The 19314-nt window shown below is 39.4% G+C and overlaps 2 protein-coding genes and 1 long non-coding RNA gene across 8 annotated transcripts in view; 1 reads left to right on the top strand and 2 right to left on the bottom strand.

Moving 5' to 3' along the window:
• Positions 1 to 6201, top strand: part of LOC145737938 (uncharacterized) — a 116405-nt gene extending 110204 nt beyond the window's left edge. For 5 of the 6 annotated variants that reach the window (XM_081992777.1, XM_081992775.1, XM_081992776.1 and 2 more), the window contains 10 exons: positions 546 to 737; positions 1695 to 1819; positions 1881 to 2019; positions 2082 to 2251; positions 2925 to 3269; positions 3319 to 3466; positions 4710 to 4912; positions 4972 to 5161; positions 5432 to 5703; positions 5809 to 6201. In XM_081992777.1, coding sequence (XP_081848903.1) covers positions 546 to 737; positions 1695 to 1819; positions 1881 to 2019; positions 2082 to 2251; positions 2925 to 3269; positions 3319 to 3466; positions 4710 to 4912; positions 4972 to 5161; positions 5432 to 5703; positions 5809 to 6134 — 2110 coding nt within the window. In that variant the 3' untranslated portion in view covers positions 6135 to 6201. The remainder of the gene's footprint in view (positions 1 to 545; positions 738 to 1694; positions 1820 to 1880; positions 2020 to 2081; positions 2252 to 2924; positions 3270 to 3318; positions 3467 to 4709; positions 4913 to 4971; positions 5162 to 5431; positions 5704 to 5808) is intronic. The other variant, XM_081992779.1, reaches the window with a different exon arrangement.
• Positions 3825 to 4325, bottom strand: LOC145737968 (uncharacterized). The gene is made up of 2 exons (XR_014180538.1): positions 4181 to 4325; positions 3825 to 4118 (listed from the first exon to the last, which is right to left on the bottom strand). It is a non-coding gene; the product is annotated as an uncharacterized LOC145737968 (long non-coding RNA).
• Positions 6202 to 6326: 125 nt separating the features above from the next.
• On the bottom strand, positions 6327 to 19303 carry LOC145737935 (sushi, von Willebrand factor type A, EGF and pentraxin domain-containing protein 1-like). Its single transcript, XM_081992768.1, has 26 exons — positions 19086 to 19303; positions 18809 to 18972; positions 18651 to 18753; positions 18211 to 18390; positions 17966 to 18157; positions 17446 to 17622; positions 16520 to 16702; positions 15887 to 16066; positions 14755 to 14956; positions 14534 to 14703; positions 14277 to 14481; positions 13955 to 14218; positions 13729 to 13898; positions 13531 to 13674; positions 12127 to 12351; positions 11927 to 12073; positions 11724 to 11877; positions 9192 to 9364; positions 8953 to 9129; positions 8761 to 8895; positions 8516 to 8627; positions 8307 to 8458; positions 8083 to 8256; positions 7848 to 8027; positions 7375 to 7545; positions 6327 to 7317 (listed from the first exon to the last, which is right to left on the bottom strand). Exons 1-26 carry the CDS (start codon positions 19141 to 19143, stop codon positions 7094 to 7096), a joined length of 4416 nt encoding a protein of 1471 aa, XP_081848894.1. The 5' UTR covers positions 19144 to 19303; the 3' UTR covers positions 6327 to 7093.
• Between the last annotated feature and the right edge of the window lie 11 nt (positions 19304 to 19314).

Genomic DNA, 19314 nt, shown 5'->3' with positions numbered 1-19314 from the left:
ATGCTGTCAAAGTTTGTACTGCAAAAAACACAGTTTAAAATACAGTCGGTTACAAAATTGACCATAAAGCTCACTTGGAGTGACCTAATCTCAATTTTAAGTATATTTTTGGAATCCTCATTAAATTTCCTATCACATAACCTAAAAAAACACTAAAAAATTGGGTCCAGTCATGGAAAAAAACGCTGTCAAAGTTTGTACTGCAAAAAACTCGGTTTAAAGGACAGTCGGTGAGAAAATTGCCCAGAAAACCCACTTGGAGACATCTAATCATAATTTTAACCACATTTTTGGAATTCTACTTAAATTTCTTATCCCATAACCTAGAAAAACACAAAAAAATTGGGTACTGTCAAGAAAAAAAATGCTGTCAAAGTTTGTACTGCACAAAACACAGTTTAAAATACAGTCGGTTACAAAATTGCCCATAAAGCCCACTTGGAGTGATCTAATCTCAATTTTAAGTAAATTTTTGTAATCCTCATTAAATTTCCTATCACGAAATATCCTAATTTAAGCCAAAACGTGTTTTCTAATGACTGTAGGTACGACAACCCTCGCCGTAATTACTACATCCCTACAAGACCCCCAAAACAACCCCCACTACCGCAAGATTGGGGACAGTACGGAGGTTCTTATGGTACTGGTACTGCCGTTCTAGAGTACCAAGGTTTTGGTAAAAGGGACCGTTACGATTACTGGGGTTTAAACCGGTTCCAAGAAGATAAACCGATTGGGTGAGTTTTTTTTTTCAAAATTTCTATTTCCGCCATTTTGAACGTTAGCTAAAATCCCACTTAAATACATAGTTTAGGCTACAAACTGAGTAAAAAATCCACCCTGTAACTGTCAAAACTACCGAGTGACAGCTTGTCAAAGTGAATAGAGCACATTTTAGGCAATTTTGATGTAATCTGTCTAAAACTTGAGAAAACGCTGGTTGATTCTAATTGGTATTGTGGATGTTATACCGGGTGATTGAAATACATAGTTTAGGCTACAAACTGGTAAAAAGAGCCACCGTGTAACTGTCAAAATTACCGAGTGACAGCTTGTCAAAGTGAATAGAGCACATTTTAGGCAACTTTGATGTAATCTGTCTAAAACTTGAGAAAACGCTGGTTGATTCTAATTGGTATTGTGGATGTTATACCGGGTGATTGAAATACATAGTTTAGGCTACAAACTGAGTAAAAAATCCACCCTGTAACTGTCAAAATTACCGAGTGACAGCTTGTCAAAGTGAATAGAGCACATTTTAGGCAACTTTGATGTAATCTGTCTAAAACTTGAGAAAACGCTGGTTGATTCTAATTGGTATTGTGGATGTTATACCGGGTGATTGAAATACATAGTTTAGGCTACAAACTGGTAAAAAAATCCACCCTGTAACTGTCAAAACTACCGAGTGACAGCTTGTCAAAGTGAATAGAGCACATTTTAGGCAACTTTGATGTAATCTGTCTAAAACTTGAGAAAACGCTGGTTGATTCTAATTGGTATTGTGGATGTTATACCGGGTGATTGAAATACATAGTTTAGGCTACAAACTGAGTAAAAAATCCACCCTGTAACTGTCAAAATTACCGAGTGACAGCTTGTCAAAGTGAATAGAGCACATTTTAGGCAATTTTGATGTAATCAGACTAAATTTCGGGATGTTTCAAGAAAAAGCGCAAAAAAAACTATTTCAGGTACAAACCAAAGGGTTCATACCTTCCCCTACCTTCTCCACCGTACCACGATCAATCAGGAGACCTGGACAATGCCATACTGCCTCCAGAACCTCCAAACACTCTTGTCAACCGTCAAAAAGACGGTAAAACCACTCCAAAACGAATTTTCTGGACAAACTAACCTAAAAAAAACTGCAATTCTAGAATGTTCCTTGCGTTCCGCATCCGGTTTCAGGCTGCACAAAGCGGTCATAAGGAAAATACTGACAGTCGCCGATATTTACGAGTGTGAGCTGTTGTGCGTGGTGGAAAAGAGCTTTTCTTGCTCTTCCTACGCTTTCAGGTAGGATTTTCGAGCTTAAACTGGCCAACAAGCGAAGAAAATGACAAATTATAAATATGCAGATATACAAGTCGTCAAGCACCAATCGACAACTGTTACCTAAGCCCAAGAAACTATAAAGAACTGGATTATTACACGGATTTGGAGCCTGACAGGGAATTTGACGTTTACACAATGAACAACCGGCAACAATGCGTGGATCCGCACAATTTTCTGGGTAGAGACGAAAGTGGTAAGTCTACTCCACTTTATAGCTTCATGATCCAAAAATGATCCAAACTGTCAGTTGTTTTATAGTTTCATGGACAATACGTTTTTCAAAAAGCATTTTTGGATGCTTTAGTGTTTTTAGCTAATGTTTTGACAACAAAAAGTTGTCAAGCAAATTATTTGACTTCCTGAACACAGTGTCAAGCATTACCGTCTCAATTTGACACTCTAAAATCTTAAAACAGCATTTTTGACTGTCCAAAAGCATCGACAAACATCCTAACTTCAATTTGACACTTTAAAGATATTTAAACAAATCTAAAGCCTTTTTGACTACCCACAGGCATGAAAAAGCCTGTTGTCTTTAATTTGACACTCAAAAGTGATTCCAAAACTGGTTTTGACAACCCAAACATAGACAGCAGATTTGACTGCTCAAAGACAGGCAGAAGTATTCTGGCTGTAATTTGACACTCTAGAGACAAGACAGAAATCTCTAGTCCATATTTTAGGAACTAGATGAGCTATCCAAGTAATTTTTTTTGGTGAATTATTAGGCACTTTCTGGGCTATAATTTGGCCAAAAATTGAGTACTTCATGGTTTTCGCAGAGCCGGATTTAAATATTTGTACTGTTTACACTATTAATTAACTGTCTCAGCTAAACGACATCTTTTACACCTCGATGGTTGTAGATTGTTTTTGGCGCGTGCGCAGCGGCCAACGTCTAGACCAATCGGTGGTGTGCGACTCGTTAACTGTCAAATCAGCCGTCGACTGTCAAATCGAATGTCTCCGGTCTTACCGGTTCGTCTGTAGGTCGTACAGTTTCCGGTACGGCTCGCCCGCGATTGGCGGCGCCATTGACAATTGTCAGCTGACCGATTGGCCGTCACACGAACTGAACCCAAAGTACCATTTTGTGCCGGAACCCGGTTTCGAGATTTACCACAGAGCTAGTTATGGGCACGGGTGCGAACCCAGGCCTGGCGGTACCAAGAATGGCGGTTTCAGCGACCCGGGTGCCCAACTAGATCAAAGTAGGTACTTGGAAGTTGGATTCGATTTGGTTCACTTTGGCGGTTTTAGTGTGTTATGTAGGTTTTGGTTCCGGCTCAAAACTGCTCGAGGAAGCCACCGTGAAGTACCTGGAGGTACCCACCGAGTTGGACTGCAAAATGGAGTGCTCTAAGGCTAGGGAGAGCACAATTTTTAGTTGCATGACCTTAAGTTTTCAGTAAGTACTTACTACTTTACTGGTTTATACTTGTTAGGAGAAACTGAACTTTGGGCTTCAAATCAAGCTGAATTTTGCCTCAGTACTATTGTCAAAACTTATGACTCTTAACTCTTCAAGTTTTGGAGATATTGATTTTTAAAGTGTTGGTTAAGCTGGGTTTATACAGTGGCACAACATATAATTTTTAACCAATGAAAAAAGCTTATGACAACAGGTGATAAATGTCATTGCAATGTGAAATGTTATTTTTCTGTCACTTGCCATTTGTCAATCATGTCAAGCACAGATACTATCATGTATTGCACATAAACTGGCAATACTACACATTTTTATTTGGAATTGAGAATATACTTACTGCAGAGTGAGGGCAAGACGTTGTTTTGGGCTAATTGGATTTGTTGTCTTGTCTTTCTGCAGGAATGGCCCCACAAGAGCTAATAACTTATGGAACAGTTCTGGAGTCATACGCGCATATTTGAAAAACTGCTCTGTATCATGTTTTTCTGCAAACTGAACTATTTTTACAAAAACACTATGTTCATTGCGTTTTCTATTCATGGGTCGCGTTTTAAACCTCCATATTCTCCTTTTCTTGACTAGCTGCAGCACCCATCAAGAGTAGAAGGCCCAATTGTTGCCAAGGTTCCATCTGCAATTGTTGAATAAATTCTTGATGTAAAGAGAAACTGATTAGGTCTAGATAATTTTTACCACTAAACTCTGTTTTTTCCGTAGACACTTCCACTGTTTTTATTGCACTAAATGACCAAAAAACCACAAATACAAAATCAACAACAAACCACAATTCTGGAACAATCCAAATTCATAAACAAAACAATAACGCAATACAATGACGGATGACGGACGGCGGATGTCAAAATATGACATTACAAAATTTTGCGCATGCGTCAGCTGTTTTCGCATAAAAATTGCATTCAAAGTTATAAATTCTTTCTATGCGGTATTGTGCAAGTGTTAAGTGTTGTGCGCTGTATAAACCCAGCTTTAGCCAGTTTGAGAGAAATTGAATTATATCTCAGGAATGAAACGAGTTATCGACCTGATTTTTTGTGTGAATTGTCCGGCATAATGTGGACTATAACATACTCGAAAATCATCCATGGTTTTCACAGGGTCGGAACTAGAAAAAAGTAGGAAAATCAAGATCCTTAAAGTCATCAATTTGGCCCAGTTTTTTGACTGATTTTCACGCTATTTTCGAAATTCGTGAATATTTCAGGACTGACGGACCGAAAAACGGACCAAACTGTCTACTCTCCGACATAACACAGAGAGATCTACTACCAAACGTAGATTTCATCCACGATCCAAATACGTGGATGTTTTCCTGGGACAATTCAAAGCCAGAATGTGCGAACGCAGCTTTGCAGCCTCCACGCGAATCTGGGAACGCACTGGTTCCTTCTGGAAATCGTGGAATAGGTAATTTAAATTGCAGTTTTAAGGAAAAGTTAACTTTGACTTTTTTTGGAATGAAACAGACAATCCTTTGGATGTGTGGAAGGTTTACAGTGTAAGTGGTTGGCCTTGTAAACGTGGCACCGAGTGCCAGGAGAACCACCAGGCTGGGTTCTGGTACTGTAACTTAGAAGGCGGTGGCAAGGATAGTTGGGACTATTGTTGCAGTCCTGAGCATCACTGTGGTCTGTCCAATGGTTACTCATATTCTTGGTAAGTTGGTAATTTTCTTTACAGACTTGTGACTAGTTCTGGAGAAAAAAAATCTGTAACTTTAGGTTCATAAGACACTAAGTTGGATTTTTCTCCAATACGGCCCTGCCAATTGAGTTACATTAGTGCAATTTTTTTTAAATACTACCATGGCCAGGTCTGGTAAAAAAATCAGGGTTGTACTCCATTTGGTTTCGGAGAAAATAATTCTGAAAATTATTGTAATTTTTTTACGATTTTTTTAGTCTTTTGACTAGTTTATATGATCAGGTGTTATGTGGGACCATCAAAAACGCAATGGAGGAAATGCAGCGACCAGTACTACCCTTACTCCCACAACTCTCTGGACCGTTTCGATGGTAATAGGGGACCATGGGACTCTTCAGCAGGGTTACCACCTCCACCTCATAATTCTGGATTTAGGCCTGACCGACCTGATGGTCCTGTGCATCCTCCAGCTTACCAAAACAGCCTCACAGGTCCAAATCAGCCTCAATTTGAGCAGGACTTTAACGAGGAGTTTCTCAACCCTCCAAAACCAGGTAAATCCCATCTAAATTGGTTTTTTGTCGGTTATTTTGAAATAAAACGTAGTAATTTAGGGTTTTAATTTTGGGGTAGTTTTGAGTTAATTTGAACTTTTCTAGGTGGTTTTGGACCACCAAGACGCTGGCCAGTGGCTTATTTGCACAAAGAATTACCACCCAACGTTACGGCACTTGGAGCGTCATCGGACAAACAGGGTCGATCAACGGACAGTTTGAGCATTCAAAGCCTGATCAACACTCTACAAAAGAGTGAAAATCGTTCGCAGGAGGCTGCGGTAATGACAGTTGTTCCGCTTACGGTCACCGAACTGTCGGAAGTGAATTTGACAAGTAAAGTGCCTTCAGCCAGATCTTTAAGTCGTTATGATGGTAAATTTAGACGGGGTGTGATTACTAGAACTAATTCAACTGCCAATAGTAATTAAAGAAAATCTTAACTGATGTATTATTGTAATTTGATACTTTGCTGATTAATAAATTTGTTTTTACTAAGTAAGTGTCATTCATTCCACTATGGTAGGCGACCCCATTATCAATACCTTTTTTTACGAGAGTACGACAGCATTCGGCAAGATGGCATCAGTGTGTTTTTAAGGTTAGCAAAGGACAGAACTATAATTATTGACAATTGATAGTGTTTTGACATTTGACATGACTCACAAGAGGTTCGTCTTGTTTTGTCAGAACACGAGTGACGCGACGCCATTTTTATTTTTTTCAGTCTCCTAAGGGTGTTTTGTTACAATATTTCTAAGAGGAGTGTAATTTTTATTAACTAACTTTAGTACTATTCATAAAATCTTAATTGTTAACATCTGATAGAGATTTTTGATTAAAAAACCCTTACAAGTTACTGTTAAAACATCAATATGGTTGTCCCAAACAGGTTATTGATATGATCTATGTTATTGCTACGTGTACGACTACGATATTGCTTTAACACCAACAGGAGAAAGAAGGGGGCAAAGTTTGAACTGCCAGAAACACAGTTTGAAAGAACAGTCAGGGACAAAATCGCCAATAAAAGCCACTTGAAGTAGGAAAATATCTGTTTTCCATTAAATTTCCTAATGACAGTAAAATCAGGGTGAAAAAAGGGGTCAAAATTTGAACTGCCTGAAACACATTTTGAAAAACAGTCAGGGACAAAATAGCCTATAAAACCTACTTGAAGTAAGAAAATGACTATTTTAAGCACATATTTGGAATCCTCATTAAATTTCCTATCTAATGACATAAAAAAACACTACAACTACGGTATTGCTTTAACACCAACAGTTCGTATAAATTGTCATAAAAAATAGCTTTTTTTCTTAGACAAACCACAACCGTATAATCCGTTCACGATCTAAACATAGGTCGGATCCAAAACGATGAGTCGCATTTACCCTAAATGTACGTCCCTTTTTCTCAACCCGTCAGCATTAAGACAAGTAGGGATGGCGTGCGACCATTTACCGTTCTTTAAACATTTCAACACGGCCGCGCCCTTAAGGGTGAGCCCTTCGTCGCAGGTGAACGTGATATTCTCCCCGATTTTATAGTAGAACTTGACAACTGACATTCGACCGCTGATCGTGGTGCCCGGATAAGAGCAGGCCTGGACACCTACACACACACAGCTATTTTTACCCAAAAGCTGAATTTCTGGTTAGGTTAGCATACATTTAGGAACTTTCCCGCTCCATCTGGAGTTTTCCTGGCAAATCACTATCGGTGCACCCTCCATCATAAAGTCCGGATTACAATTAAACTGTATGACATCGCCGGCTTTGTACGGTCCTGATCCTTGGATAAATCCATTTTCTGGTACTCTAGGCTCGTCGCAGTGCACTTCTACGGATAATTTGGCAGTTAAACCACTACAGTCTAATTGTTATAACTTTTATTGCACGTCATAACTCTAATTCAAACCTTCTAAAAAGTCCCAGAGGCCTCTACAAGTGTTTTAAACCTTTCCAGAGTTGATTTAAATTGCCGGAAGCCTCTAAGACCATTTTGAAAATTAAGTGCGGCTGAGAACTTTCTAAAAAGTGCCAGAAGGATCTACACAGTCTATACTGTGTTCTGACATTGGATCAGTTATTCTCCAGTTCAGGTTCGTTGATGACGTGCAACTAAAGCAATAACAGACGAACCTTCGCAAGTGGGGAAGGGACTGGCCCAATCGCCGCTTGCTTGACAAACGGTTTCCGCATTTCCCCTGAGTCCGAATCCAGAATCGCAACTAAAAACCGCTTTTCCACCTACTTCCCTAGATACCACCAGCACTTTCAGGTGAGACCCTAAATTAGGGCCGACTTCACCGCATTCGATACCTACAAATTGTCAATGCGATTCTAATAAGCTAAGAAAGTTGAGAGAGGGCGTTACTTTCGCAAACTGGAAATGGTGCACTCCAGTTTCCAGACGGTCTGCACGTGATCTCGGGAGTACCGATCAGGGCGTTACCGTTCGAGCAGTGAAACTTGACCACCGTGTTCATATCCGTTCCTGTTGTACTGGCGATTAGATGACGTCTTTGTGGTACGGTGGGACATTTAACCGCTAAAATTACAACGTTTAAGGAAAATAGTAAATATTGCACAAAAACCAACCTTCTACGACCACCTCAACTGAATGAGTGTACCGAGCTGGTGTCATGCAAGTGAACAAGCCGGAATCTTCTTTAGTGGCCTCATTGATCGTGAGTCGGTATTCGAGGGTTGAATCGCGTCCCTCGTCCTCAGTCCAACCCTCCTGGTATTTTCTAACAACCATAACACTTCTTAAAATCATTCTGTAACAATGAATTGCAAGAACTAACTTATGATCATGACTGACATTCCATTTGGGCACTCCAAAACGTCTCATCCACAAACACTCCATATGCAACGTGGTACCGGGAAAAACGATCAGTTTCCCATCATTCGATTGAGCTGTAAAGGGTTTAAGAAGGTTAAAAGTGCTGAAAACACTCAATTTAGGTACAAAATTAATTATTGCCAATCTACTGAAGAAAGAAAGAATCCTCTTTTGACAACCACTGTCTCAGGAAATAATATCTAATACCTATAGGGCCAGAATGATGACGAAACAGAATGGTAGGAGGCTTCTCCATTGAGTAATCGTTTTCCTGGTTCAATCCGAAACAGACTGGTTTCGGTCCATCCCATTCGCCTCCCATACATCTTCGTTTTTTTGGTCCTAGGAAATTTCGTTAATCAAACTCACCAGATGAATACAAAAAGGTAAGATACTCACCAACCATTGCGTATTTTCCAATATCAATACATCTGGACACCAGAACAGCCCCGGCAGGAAACTCAATCGAATCTTCCTTGATCTCCTGATCGTTATAAAACGAAATTACGTTGGTTTCTTGGTTGCGAAACAGGCAGGTACTGTTGTTGGCCATGTTTTGCATGGCAATTAACTCATCTAAATCGCGCAAATTTAAATTTTTCCCGTTCAATTTCAGTTTCTATAATATGTGGTAGTACCGCAGTTTAAGGAACGTCCAATCCAGCTACCGTCTTCGCAGACAATTTTCCAGGTGGTTTTTTCACCCATAATACTCTCAATACAATTGAACATCACCTCGCTGCCGTCGGGAAAGTTCTGTTCGTTGTCTATCAACGGTTCACCGTTTCGATACACTAACGAACCGCGTACCCTGTCAAAATGACATTTTACGTTTACTTTTTAATTAATTCTGTCTGTTTTTAGGATCATTTTGGATCTACTAAACGTACACAATGGAGTGTCACGTGATAAAACTGTCAAATTTTAATCTGATTGGTCTAGGGAGGACAAACCGAACACAACTGATTGTAGGCCATAGGTCTGTTCGCAGAGGCTGGTTGGTGACTGGTTTCCAACTCAGAAACAAGAAATGTCTAGTTTCATTGGTTGAATGCTCACGTGACTATGACGTTTTCTGACTTGTAGCCAATAGATGTATCTATTTGTCTGATTACTAGTTGAAGATTACCTCTGCGAACAAACCTAATGACAAGCTAAATGACGTAACAATACATAAATAATTGGATTTTTACCTTTTGAGAATGACGTCATCTTTAAAATTAAATATACAGGGTGTCCCAAAGTTGAAATACCTACGCCCTTCCAGTTGACATTTCCAAATAAGAACCCCTATTTTTTATTGCATTTATGAATTCTACGTAAATTTCTGGATATTTTTTATATAGCATATCCTATATGTCGATTGGTTTATTATTTTGTTTTTCCCTAGTTAATCCATTAATATATAGGGTGTCCCAAATTTGAGCAACAAATCAAACTTTTGATTCGATTTTTGGAATCTACGTCAAATTCTAGGCCTACTTGATGTAAAATGTTTGTATCGAGACTCAACTGTTTTTACTCTAGCAGCCTTGACCAACCCTCAAATCGAGCAGAAATTCCTAATTTGAACGAAATTTTCGTGCACTTTTCCAGAAAATCGTGAATAACCCGCTTATTTGAATCATCCTGTATATACGAGCCATATAACAAAAGAAAGCTAATGAATGGTGCTCGCACGTGACGTTGAGCAAACACGGCAACGTTTCCCGGTTCGGCCGCTGGAGGGCGTCAAAGTTAACCTTAGTTTTTGCGAAATATCTCAGGAACTCTTTTAAATTAGAGGTCTGAAATTTTTATCACAAACTCACCTAGAGGGGATGCAGCTTTTAACTTCTATGCGCTTTTTTGGTGCCAGTCACTGTTTGTCCTTGAAAAATTAAAAACAAAAACTGTTAAACAATTTAAAGGGTGGCACCTTTAAATTGATTTAGAGATTTTTAAAAGAAAAAAAAACTTTCCCTAGTAAATTCCTTCAGGTTAATGATACAAAAATGACGTAAAGTGTAATTTTTTATAGGTGCCACACACTGAAAACTGTCAAAATTGACATAATTTCCAGGTCATCCCTAAAACTGTGACAGTTAGGGCAAAATGAACGTCAAGGTGATATAAGGTGTCTCAGATTAGCGGCTGAGTACAGGGTGTCTCAAAAATTATTATCTCAAAAACTGTGTTAAAAGCAAGCTTGAATTTGACGCCCTCTAGCGGTCAAACTACCACACCAATGATTGTTTTGAATACACCGTTGAAAAGCCTTTGGTCTGGACTATAATTTACCTTCAGTGACATTTTGTCGTAACTGTTAAAAATAATTGAGTTATTTTCGGTTAAAGCAAAAGTGGTTAAATCACTTTGAAGATTTGTGAAGCTCGACTTTGACGCCCTCTAGCGGCCAAACGGTGCCAACGATTAACTTAAATGGGCATATTTTTGGAAAGCTTACGATCTGAGCTATTTTTCAATTTCAATCACTTTTGATCGTCAACTGTCAAATAAGCAAGTAAAAGACAATTTTTGGAAAAAGTGCACGAAAATTTAGCTAAAATTAGGAATTTAATTTAATAATAAAAAAATAATTATTTTAATTTAATTTTTTAATTACTGTTTTTTATTATAATTGAACATTATTTTCAATAAAACATGTTATAACTTTCAACCGTTATTTTCTCGAAAACAGTTGAATATCGACATACCTAGGTTATATTAATTTCTTGAAATTTACTGTCTTTGTCGCCATATTGGTTTTAAGCACTTTTTTGTGGGACATTGATTGGCGCTTACAGAGTCGACAAAAGAGAACACTTTGGACTACGAATCAGTAAAAAAAACCACCCTGTAGCTCATCAAATAACCGAGTTACAGGGTGATCAAAGTTGACCAACTTTTTGGAAATTTACTGCCATTGTCACTTTAGACGCCATTTTGTTATTACTGACAAATTTGGTTGCCACTGTACAGGATGATCAAAAGAGAGCACACCTTGGGCTACCAACCAGTAAAAAAAACCACCCTGTAGCTCATAACCGAGTTACAGGGTCATCAAAATTGATTAATTTCTACGTATAATCACATAAGACATGCGTATTTTTTCACCTGATTGACGTCATTCTCGATGGGAAAAATGTTAACTGTATAGATCCAAAATGACCTTAAATATTAATTGTTACTTTGCAGGTGGTCCACAAGATTTTCCATTCGAACGTCCGTATTCAATTAGGGTGATATCCCCACCCCTTATAATGTCTTTACCGCCCAAGTAGTGAGTTTCAGGATAAGGTTCACCTTCTTTACGACACCCGGGAACTCGTGGCAGTAAATCCCCTAAACAAACATCATAAACCAAGGTGTCTTAAGAGAAACACCTCCGAACCTAGTAGACACTCTACGATTTGTACTCCGGTTGGTAGGTAGTCTTTGTCGCACTGAAACATCACCGATGAACCGTTTGCTATGGTCAACCCGGCCCTGTAGCCCGACAGGTACTGACCGTGGTAGATTTTCGGTAAGGAACACGGAGCTGTACAACCAGTTGCTACGGTAAGTTTGTCAAAAAAAGTAAAAACCAATTACCAGGTGAACATTCCGGAAATAGAGTAACCGCCCATTCGCCATGGTAACATCGCATATTACTGGAACCCAGCACTTCGTAGCCTTCTTCGCAACTAAACTCCACCACCTGACCATTTTGAATCGGCGTGGTACTATTTAAGGGCGTGTCATCTAGACTCGTGTTGTAGTTGAGCTGTTTGTGCAGTTTGTAGATGCCGAAAGCGGTTTCTGGGATGTAGCAAGGAACTAGGTACAGACAAATTCTCTTTTTTGTATGATTTAAGACAAAAACTGATAGCAAACAATGACATCAAAGAACCAGGGAAGTATAATACAGTGTGTCAACAGTCTAGAAGCTTCCAAAAGATTCAAGAACCGTCTAAAAATTTCCAAATGCCTCTAAAGCATTCCAGAACCTTCAGTATACTCTTTAAACTGCCTAAAAATGCTCCTCAAGCAGTTTAAAACAGTACAAGCAGTCGAAAACCTTCCAAAATAGTCTAAAAATTTCCAAAAAGCTTTTAGAACAGTCTAAAGGCTTCCATAAGTTATTAGAACCGTCCATAACTTTTCAAGTGCTTTAAAAGCAGTATAAAACCTTAAATGCTGTTTAAACTCTCTAGAAACTTTCCAAATGTTCCTACAGTAGTCTAAAAAGATTTCAAATCACTACAGAAACTCCAAAATAATGCTTCTAAAGGTGCCGGAAGCTTTTCAAAAGCTTTTAGAACAGTCTAGAAGCTTTCAAAACAGTTTTCGAATGCTTTTATAGCAATTTAAAAGCTTCCAAATGCTCCTAAAGTAGTCTAAACAGTACAGAAACTCCAAAAAGCCTCTAAAGCAGGAAGCCTTTCAAAACGGTCTAGAAGCTTCCAAAAACCTTTAAAACACTCTAAGGCTTGACAAATGCTCTTCAACTAGTCTAAAAGATATCACCATTTCCGAATATAATTCAGAAAAGGCCAAGTGAGATTCAGAAAAGGTAATTCAGGAACTGCAATTCAGAAACCATTAAGTGTAATTCGGAAAAAATCAATTTAAATTCAGAAACCATCAAATGAAGTTCAGAACATTCAAAAGCAATTCCACAAAAAAAACTTTATCTGTGAATAAAATTACCAACTCCAATGCACTTTAATAAATTATACTTTTATAACACAATGAATATTATGAAAAAAATAACACAATTTAGGTTAAAAATTAAACTGAATGACACTTGACATAGTTTCTGAATTGCAATTAATCAATTCTGAAGCTTCCAAAAAATTTTAGAACCGTCTAAAAGTTTCCAAATGGCTCCAAAGTATTCGAGAACCTTTAATGCTCTTTAAAGTGTCTAGAACTTGGACTTATACTATGAAATCCTCTCCTTAGGGACCTCCTTAAGAAACTTTTGCTTACTGGGGTACATAATCATATACTTACTAATGTTACATGTAGGTTTTTCGGGCTTCCATCTGCCTTTTACGCATTTAGCTGTCTTATTTTCGGCCATATTCAATTCGTAACCTTTCCCGCAAGCCATACGCACCACGGTGCCCGAACCGAAGGTTTCATCTTGATCTTTTCCTACACAAAAAAATTAACACCACAAAGTTCAACCGTTAAAAAATAACGAAATACCGTGCTTAACAAACTCGATATTAACGTAAATCTCGTTTTGTAAAGGCTCACAAGGGCCCCCTTTGGTCTTGTTCTGATTGTGCATCTTTCCTTTTTTCAGGGAAGTGATGTCGTTGTCCGGATCTGGCAGGTCCATATCGTCCTCATCGTTACGCCCTTTGTTACCTCTCCTATTTAGTACAACTTACTGTTAAAGTGTCCCTGAGTACAATTATGTTCTATTTACCGAACATTGCCAGCAGATGATCCTCCTCCTCTATGAATGGAAGTGCCCACGGCTCTACTGCCTCCGCCCCCCTTAAGCCCTCGTTTAAACCGTTTCCATTGAAACATCTTCAGAATGCGTTTAATCTGTCTGGGCTTCCTGCTCAACGGTTTGTCCCATTCAGCGTTGTAACCATTCGATAAGTTCCCGTTACCAACAAAACTGGTTACAGATCGTCGTCGTCTCAGGTTGAATCGAAACTTGGGATGTTCAGCTGCCGAGCATCTGTTTGTTTTTTTTTTTTTTGATTATTAGTGAACTTTCCTCGGTCTCAGTCACTTACTTGGGGAGTTCTTGGGGGCTCCAGTGACCCCCTACACACGTAGCCCCTGGAGGACCAGAAGACAGTACGTAACCCTTGTCGCAATCATACATAATTTGTTTGTTGTTAGCCACTTTTTTCACATAAGGACGATAATCGTACAATCCCATATTGCCCACCAGTAATATTTTACCATTTTGCACTAGTCCAGGATAAGGGCAAAACACTACATACAAATTATTCAGTCAAGTTACAGAAAATTGTCAAAAATCAAAAACCTTCATCGCAACGTGGTATCGTGCCATTCCATTCACCAAAAGAGCACTCAATATACTCGTGACCTTTTAGAGCGTAACCATCCTTGCACCTAAATTTGGCTCTCATTCCGTGTTTCATGTCCGGTGCGGACACCATTCCGTATTTTGGTGATTTGGGAAGGTTCTGGCACCTGGAAACAAATTATCCAATCCAACCCTGAAATCAACACCTCTTAACTTACATGGCAGGTTCACATTTGGGCATCTGAGTCCAAGTGCCATTATTACAAGTGACGTCCACATTGGCCGAGATAAATTCGTATTTTGGGTCACAATCCACTGCCAACACTTCACCGTGGGTCACCACGGTAGATGTGGGCGCCGTATCATTCGCCGATAGTAAAATCACTCTTCCTTTGCTCACGTGAGGTACCACACACGGTGCTTCAAAAAGTAGTAATCATCAATAAGTTTGATAAATAAAAAGAATATTTAAAATTACGGAATTTTCGAAAGAGACCAAAAATGTTCAGAATGTTCTTCTGCACTAGACTGACTAGGTTTACACACCAGTTTCAGGGTACTGAGACCGGGGTGAACGAATACTCAGGCAAAAAAATTCACGAGCTTGAACTGAACTAACTCGTCAAAGTTGTCGTAGTAAAATACAGTTACTCACTTTGATCGTAAATAACTCTTTTTTGAAAATAATTGTTTTTTCTTCTTAAAGTTCGAAAATGACAGGCGTGCAATCACGTGATCCTTTTTACGATTAATTGGAATTGCTGCAGGTCACATTGACTATATTTAAGGTTGTTTTGTAGGTCACGTGACCATTTTTGAAAAGCATTTCTGAAGACCCATTTGTACGTTAATTCATACATTTTTTATTTATGTAAACTTTAACTTGGGCGTGGTTCGTTTGACAGCGGCGCACTTAGTTTTTTTTTTAATGTTCTTCAGGGGCCTTTAACAAGCTTGGACCACCCATGGAACCACGGTAATTTTCCTCTATTATGTCATACAGGTGTGGTAAATCCAAAAGCGACCATAGGAAAACCGTGTAACGGACAGAAAAACGTAGGTAATTGCATGCGCGGGAGAAAGACAGAAAACGAAAAAAATATCAAGTAGGCCATATTTTTAGCGAGCTGTTGCCAAACGCCGTAAGTAAGTTTGTCGAGGGTATTGAATACTTACGGCGTTTGGCAACAGCGCGCTAAAAATATGGCCTACTTGATATTTTTTTCGTTTTCTGTCTTCCTCCCTCGCATGCAATTATCTACGTTTTTCTGTCCGTTACACGGTTTTCCTATGGTCACTTTTGGATTTACCGCACCTGTATATGAGTATAGATTCAGATTGCGAACCAACCTAAGCATTTTGGTAGCGGGTACCGCCATTTTCCGTCAATCTGACACACGGTGGAGGAGTTGCCCTCCAAAAGCATCCCCTCGTGACATCTGAATATTATGGACGCACCTAATCCGGTACCACCCTCGATATTCTCCAACCAGCCGTTCCATAAACGACCTGGGTGTCCGCAATTGATTTCTGTTCCAAAAAAAAAATATTATTTATGGATATTATTTATGGAACTTTCAAAATGATCCTAGAGGCCTCTAACAACACAAAACGATTCTAGAAAGGTTTTAAAACACTTGTGAAACCTTAGGGCACTTTTAAGAAGGTTCTCAGTAACATTTAGATGTCTATGGAACTTTCAAAATAGTCGTAGGGGCCTCTGGCAGTTTAAAACATTTTTGGGAAAATTAAAGACAGCTATAGACGGCTTTGGAGCTCTCAGTAGCATTCAGAGGTTTATAGGACTTTCAAAATGGTCGTAGAAGCCTCTGGCAGTTTAAAAAAACTTATGGGAAGGTTTAAGACACTTGTAGAAGGCTCTGGTATGTTTCGGAAGGTTCTCAGTAGCGTTAAGAGGTCTATGGAACTCTCAAAATAGTCGTAGAGGCCTCTGGCATGTAGTAAATAATAAGTTTTACAAACCTTTGCAACTGGGTTGCATGCCGCTCCATTTCCGATCGGCACCGCATCGTCTGGTACTCTCCCCGACCAAAGTGTACCCGTACTTGCACTCGTACCGTACCACCGAGTTGTACGAGCACGAAGTGTAAATCGCTTTGCCGTGACGGGGATTTTCCGGAGGTGGACACTGTACAGCCGTCACAACTACGCAGCATCGACCGGTTAATGAAACACACACAATCTTTAGGGCGGCTAAAGGGTCAGAGGACTTTAAGGATCTAAATGATGACAAATATGAATAAAGCTGGATTCGTAAATTCCGCAAGAAGTAAGCGGCACGCAGCAAGCAGTAGTAGTAAGAAGTAGCCGCTCCGCATAATTCATAGTTCGACGCTTTGACGTTAGTAAACTGACAGACTACAGATTATTTGACAGTTTATTTGTTTGTTTACAATATAAATTTGGTTAGAATTTTTTATTTCTATTCTATTTATTGAATGTTTGCTGATTTTTACGGAAAATGGATTTTGTCGATAACTATTCTATTATAGTAGCTGCAAGTAAGCCAAGTGAAAACCCGAAAAGATCGGATACTTGACAAATGACAATTCGAAAACTCACGAATGGACGAAACAGGCAGCCGACGATGCACGAAGCAGTAAGAAGCAAAGTAAGAAATCAAAATGATTAATTTCTTGCTGCTTACTGCGGCTTGCGCTTATTTGTCAAACTATGAATGAAAGTGCTACAAGTATATTGTTTATTTTTAATTCGGCTTACTGCTTACTTAAGGATGGCGAAGGTGATACAGTAGGTACGGCAAAGTTGAGTTTAAGGACAGCTCAGATAAGTTTAGTTTAGACTGTGTAGTTTGGTACCTAATCGGTCACATTCAAACAGCCCAGTTGACTTGATGAAAATGAATGAAATATATGAAATCTGCTTACGAACACAAGTTGGCAACTCTTTCGGTGTCCACGTCCCGTCACTTTGACAGAACTTGTCGCCACGACCGACCAGTTCGTACCCTTCAGCGCAATGATACGTAATCCGACAGCCAAAAGTGTAGCACTCGCCTGCGTGCCATCCGTGCGAAAGTTCCGTAGGAGCACCACACGATCGCGCTGAAAACACCACTTTCCGTCAAATCTGTTTACATTGTTGGATCTATTGGCGTTTCAAGTTAAGATTTGCAGCGCCAGTTGAACTAAAATCGGGCAACACGTTTCTAACCTAACATTATAAATAATATGACACTGTCACTGTCAAAATTAATGTAAACAAAGGGAGAAATGACAGCTGGAATGCCCGAAACTGTTTTCAAAACTGAACACCAGAGGGAGTACATCTTGAAACGCCACTTCTATCCATGAAATGTTGATGTCTAAAGCGGGTTTTATAGTTTAAGTACGATTATTAATGCAGTCACGTGTCGTGAACTGATTAGTGAAGTTATGTTAAACGTACGTTCGCAAGATATGTCCGGTCCATACCAAGACGCCTGTCCATCAATAGCTAAACATTTAGCCCTGGGGAATCCATTTGTGACGTAACCAGTATGACAGTAGTATTGTAAGGTGGAGTCCAGATCAAAAGTGGCTTGTTCCGGCAGAGCATTATGTCTTGCGTGATCGATAGTTGGGGGCGACAGGCAGTAAACTTGGGAAAAAAAATCTTTGTTAAACTGGATTTCTTGGGGTAAAACAACTCACTGTTTTGTTTGCAAGCAGGGGCCTGTCCGGCCCATTGCCCGTCAGCTTGACAAGTCCGACTCTGTAAGCCCACCACATGAAAGCCATGCTCGCAAGAATAGGATGCACGGGCCCCAAACAACCGACCACTCGCTGTTACGCTTCCTGATTGGATTGTCTCAGGTTCGGGACATTCCCTATCTAAAAACAAATTTGTAGTGACAGCGCCAGAGGGAAAAACGTCAAAGGGACACTCTAAGCCAAAACCAACAAAGGACTGTCTGGTTTGACAGGGGTCATCTTTGATTGTGTGTAAGCTATAGGGTGGATTTTTTTACCAAAATGTAACCAAAACAACGTTTTATTTGACAACCCTGTACAACTTCCCCATGGCAATTATTAGATACAAAAATGTAGAGAACTCACTTCCTCGATCGGTCTGTTATTTGTTTGTAAATTACCTGGTTTAATGCAGGACATTCCACAAGCGCCATCGCACAGACACTTCTTTTTCTTACTCTTGCAATCCTCGTCCGACGAGCATTTTCTCAAACACTTTTGGCCCTAAACACACGGTTTGGTCATTTATAATGAATTCAACACTAAACCAAGTTACAACCAGTAAAGTGGCCTGTTCCTCGTCACGTGGACATAAAGTCGATGGCGAATTTCTCGGATTTTTATACACTTTATTGCCCTCATCCTCTACTTCCGAAGACTCGTCCTCGTCCCAGTCGTCCTCGTCTTCATCTGTAGGTGTTGCTAATGTCGAATTTCCTTTTACTAAAATTGAGAAAGTTTACTCCGTAACAATGGTAAACACTTCTGATCATTAATTTTCAAGCTTAAACCTCCATTAATCAACGTAAAAAGCCTGAAAAGAAATTGAAACTCACCGATGTAAACCACAGACATGTTGAACAAAAGAATCACCCAAAACAGTTTGTCGTTCATGGTTTTTTACGGTTTTAAGTGGTAAAATTGGTGGAAAACCACAGAAAGTATGGATTGGGGAGTGTGGAACAACCGAGAGTGGCGACGCTTCTGATGAGACGGCGTCAAAGATATAGAGGATGCTGGGACAGGTCCGGATTTAGGCCAAAATTGATTTTTACCTAGCACGTT

Source organism: Ips typographus, linkage group LG14 (genome assembly GCF_016097725.1).
Source record: "Ips typographus isolate SLU linkage group LG14, UJ_Ityp_2.0, whole genome shotgun sequence".
Classification (NCBI taxonomy): Eukaryota; Metazoa; Arthropoda; class Insecta; order Coleoptera; family Curculionidae; genus Ips; species Ips typographus.
Note: the sequence above shows the minus strand (reverse complement) of the source record. Positions and strands in the feature narration are given on the sequence as shown.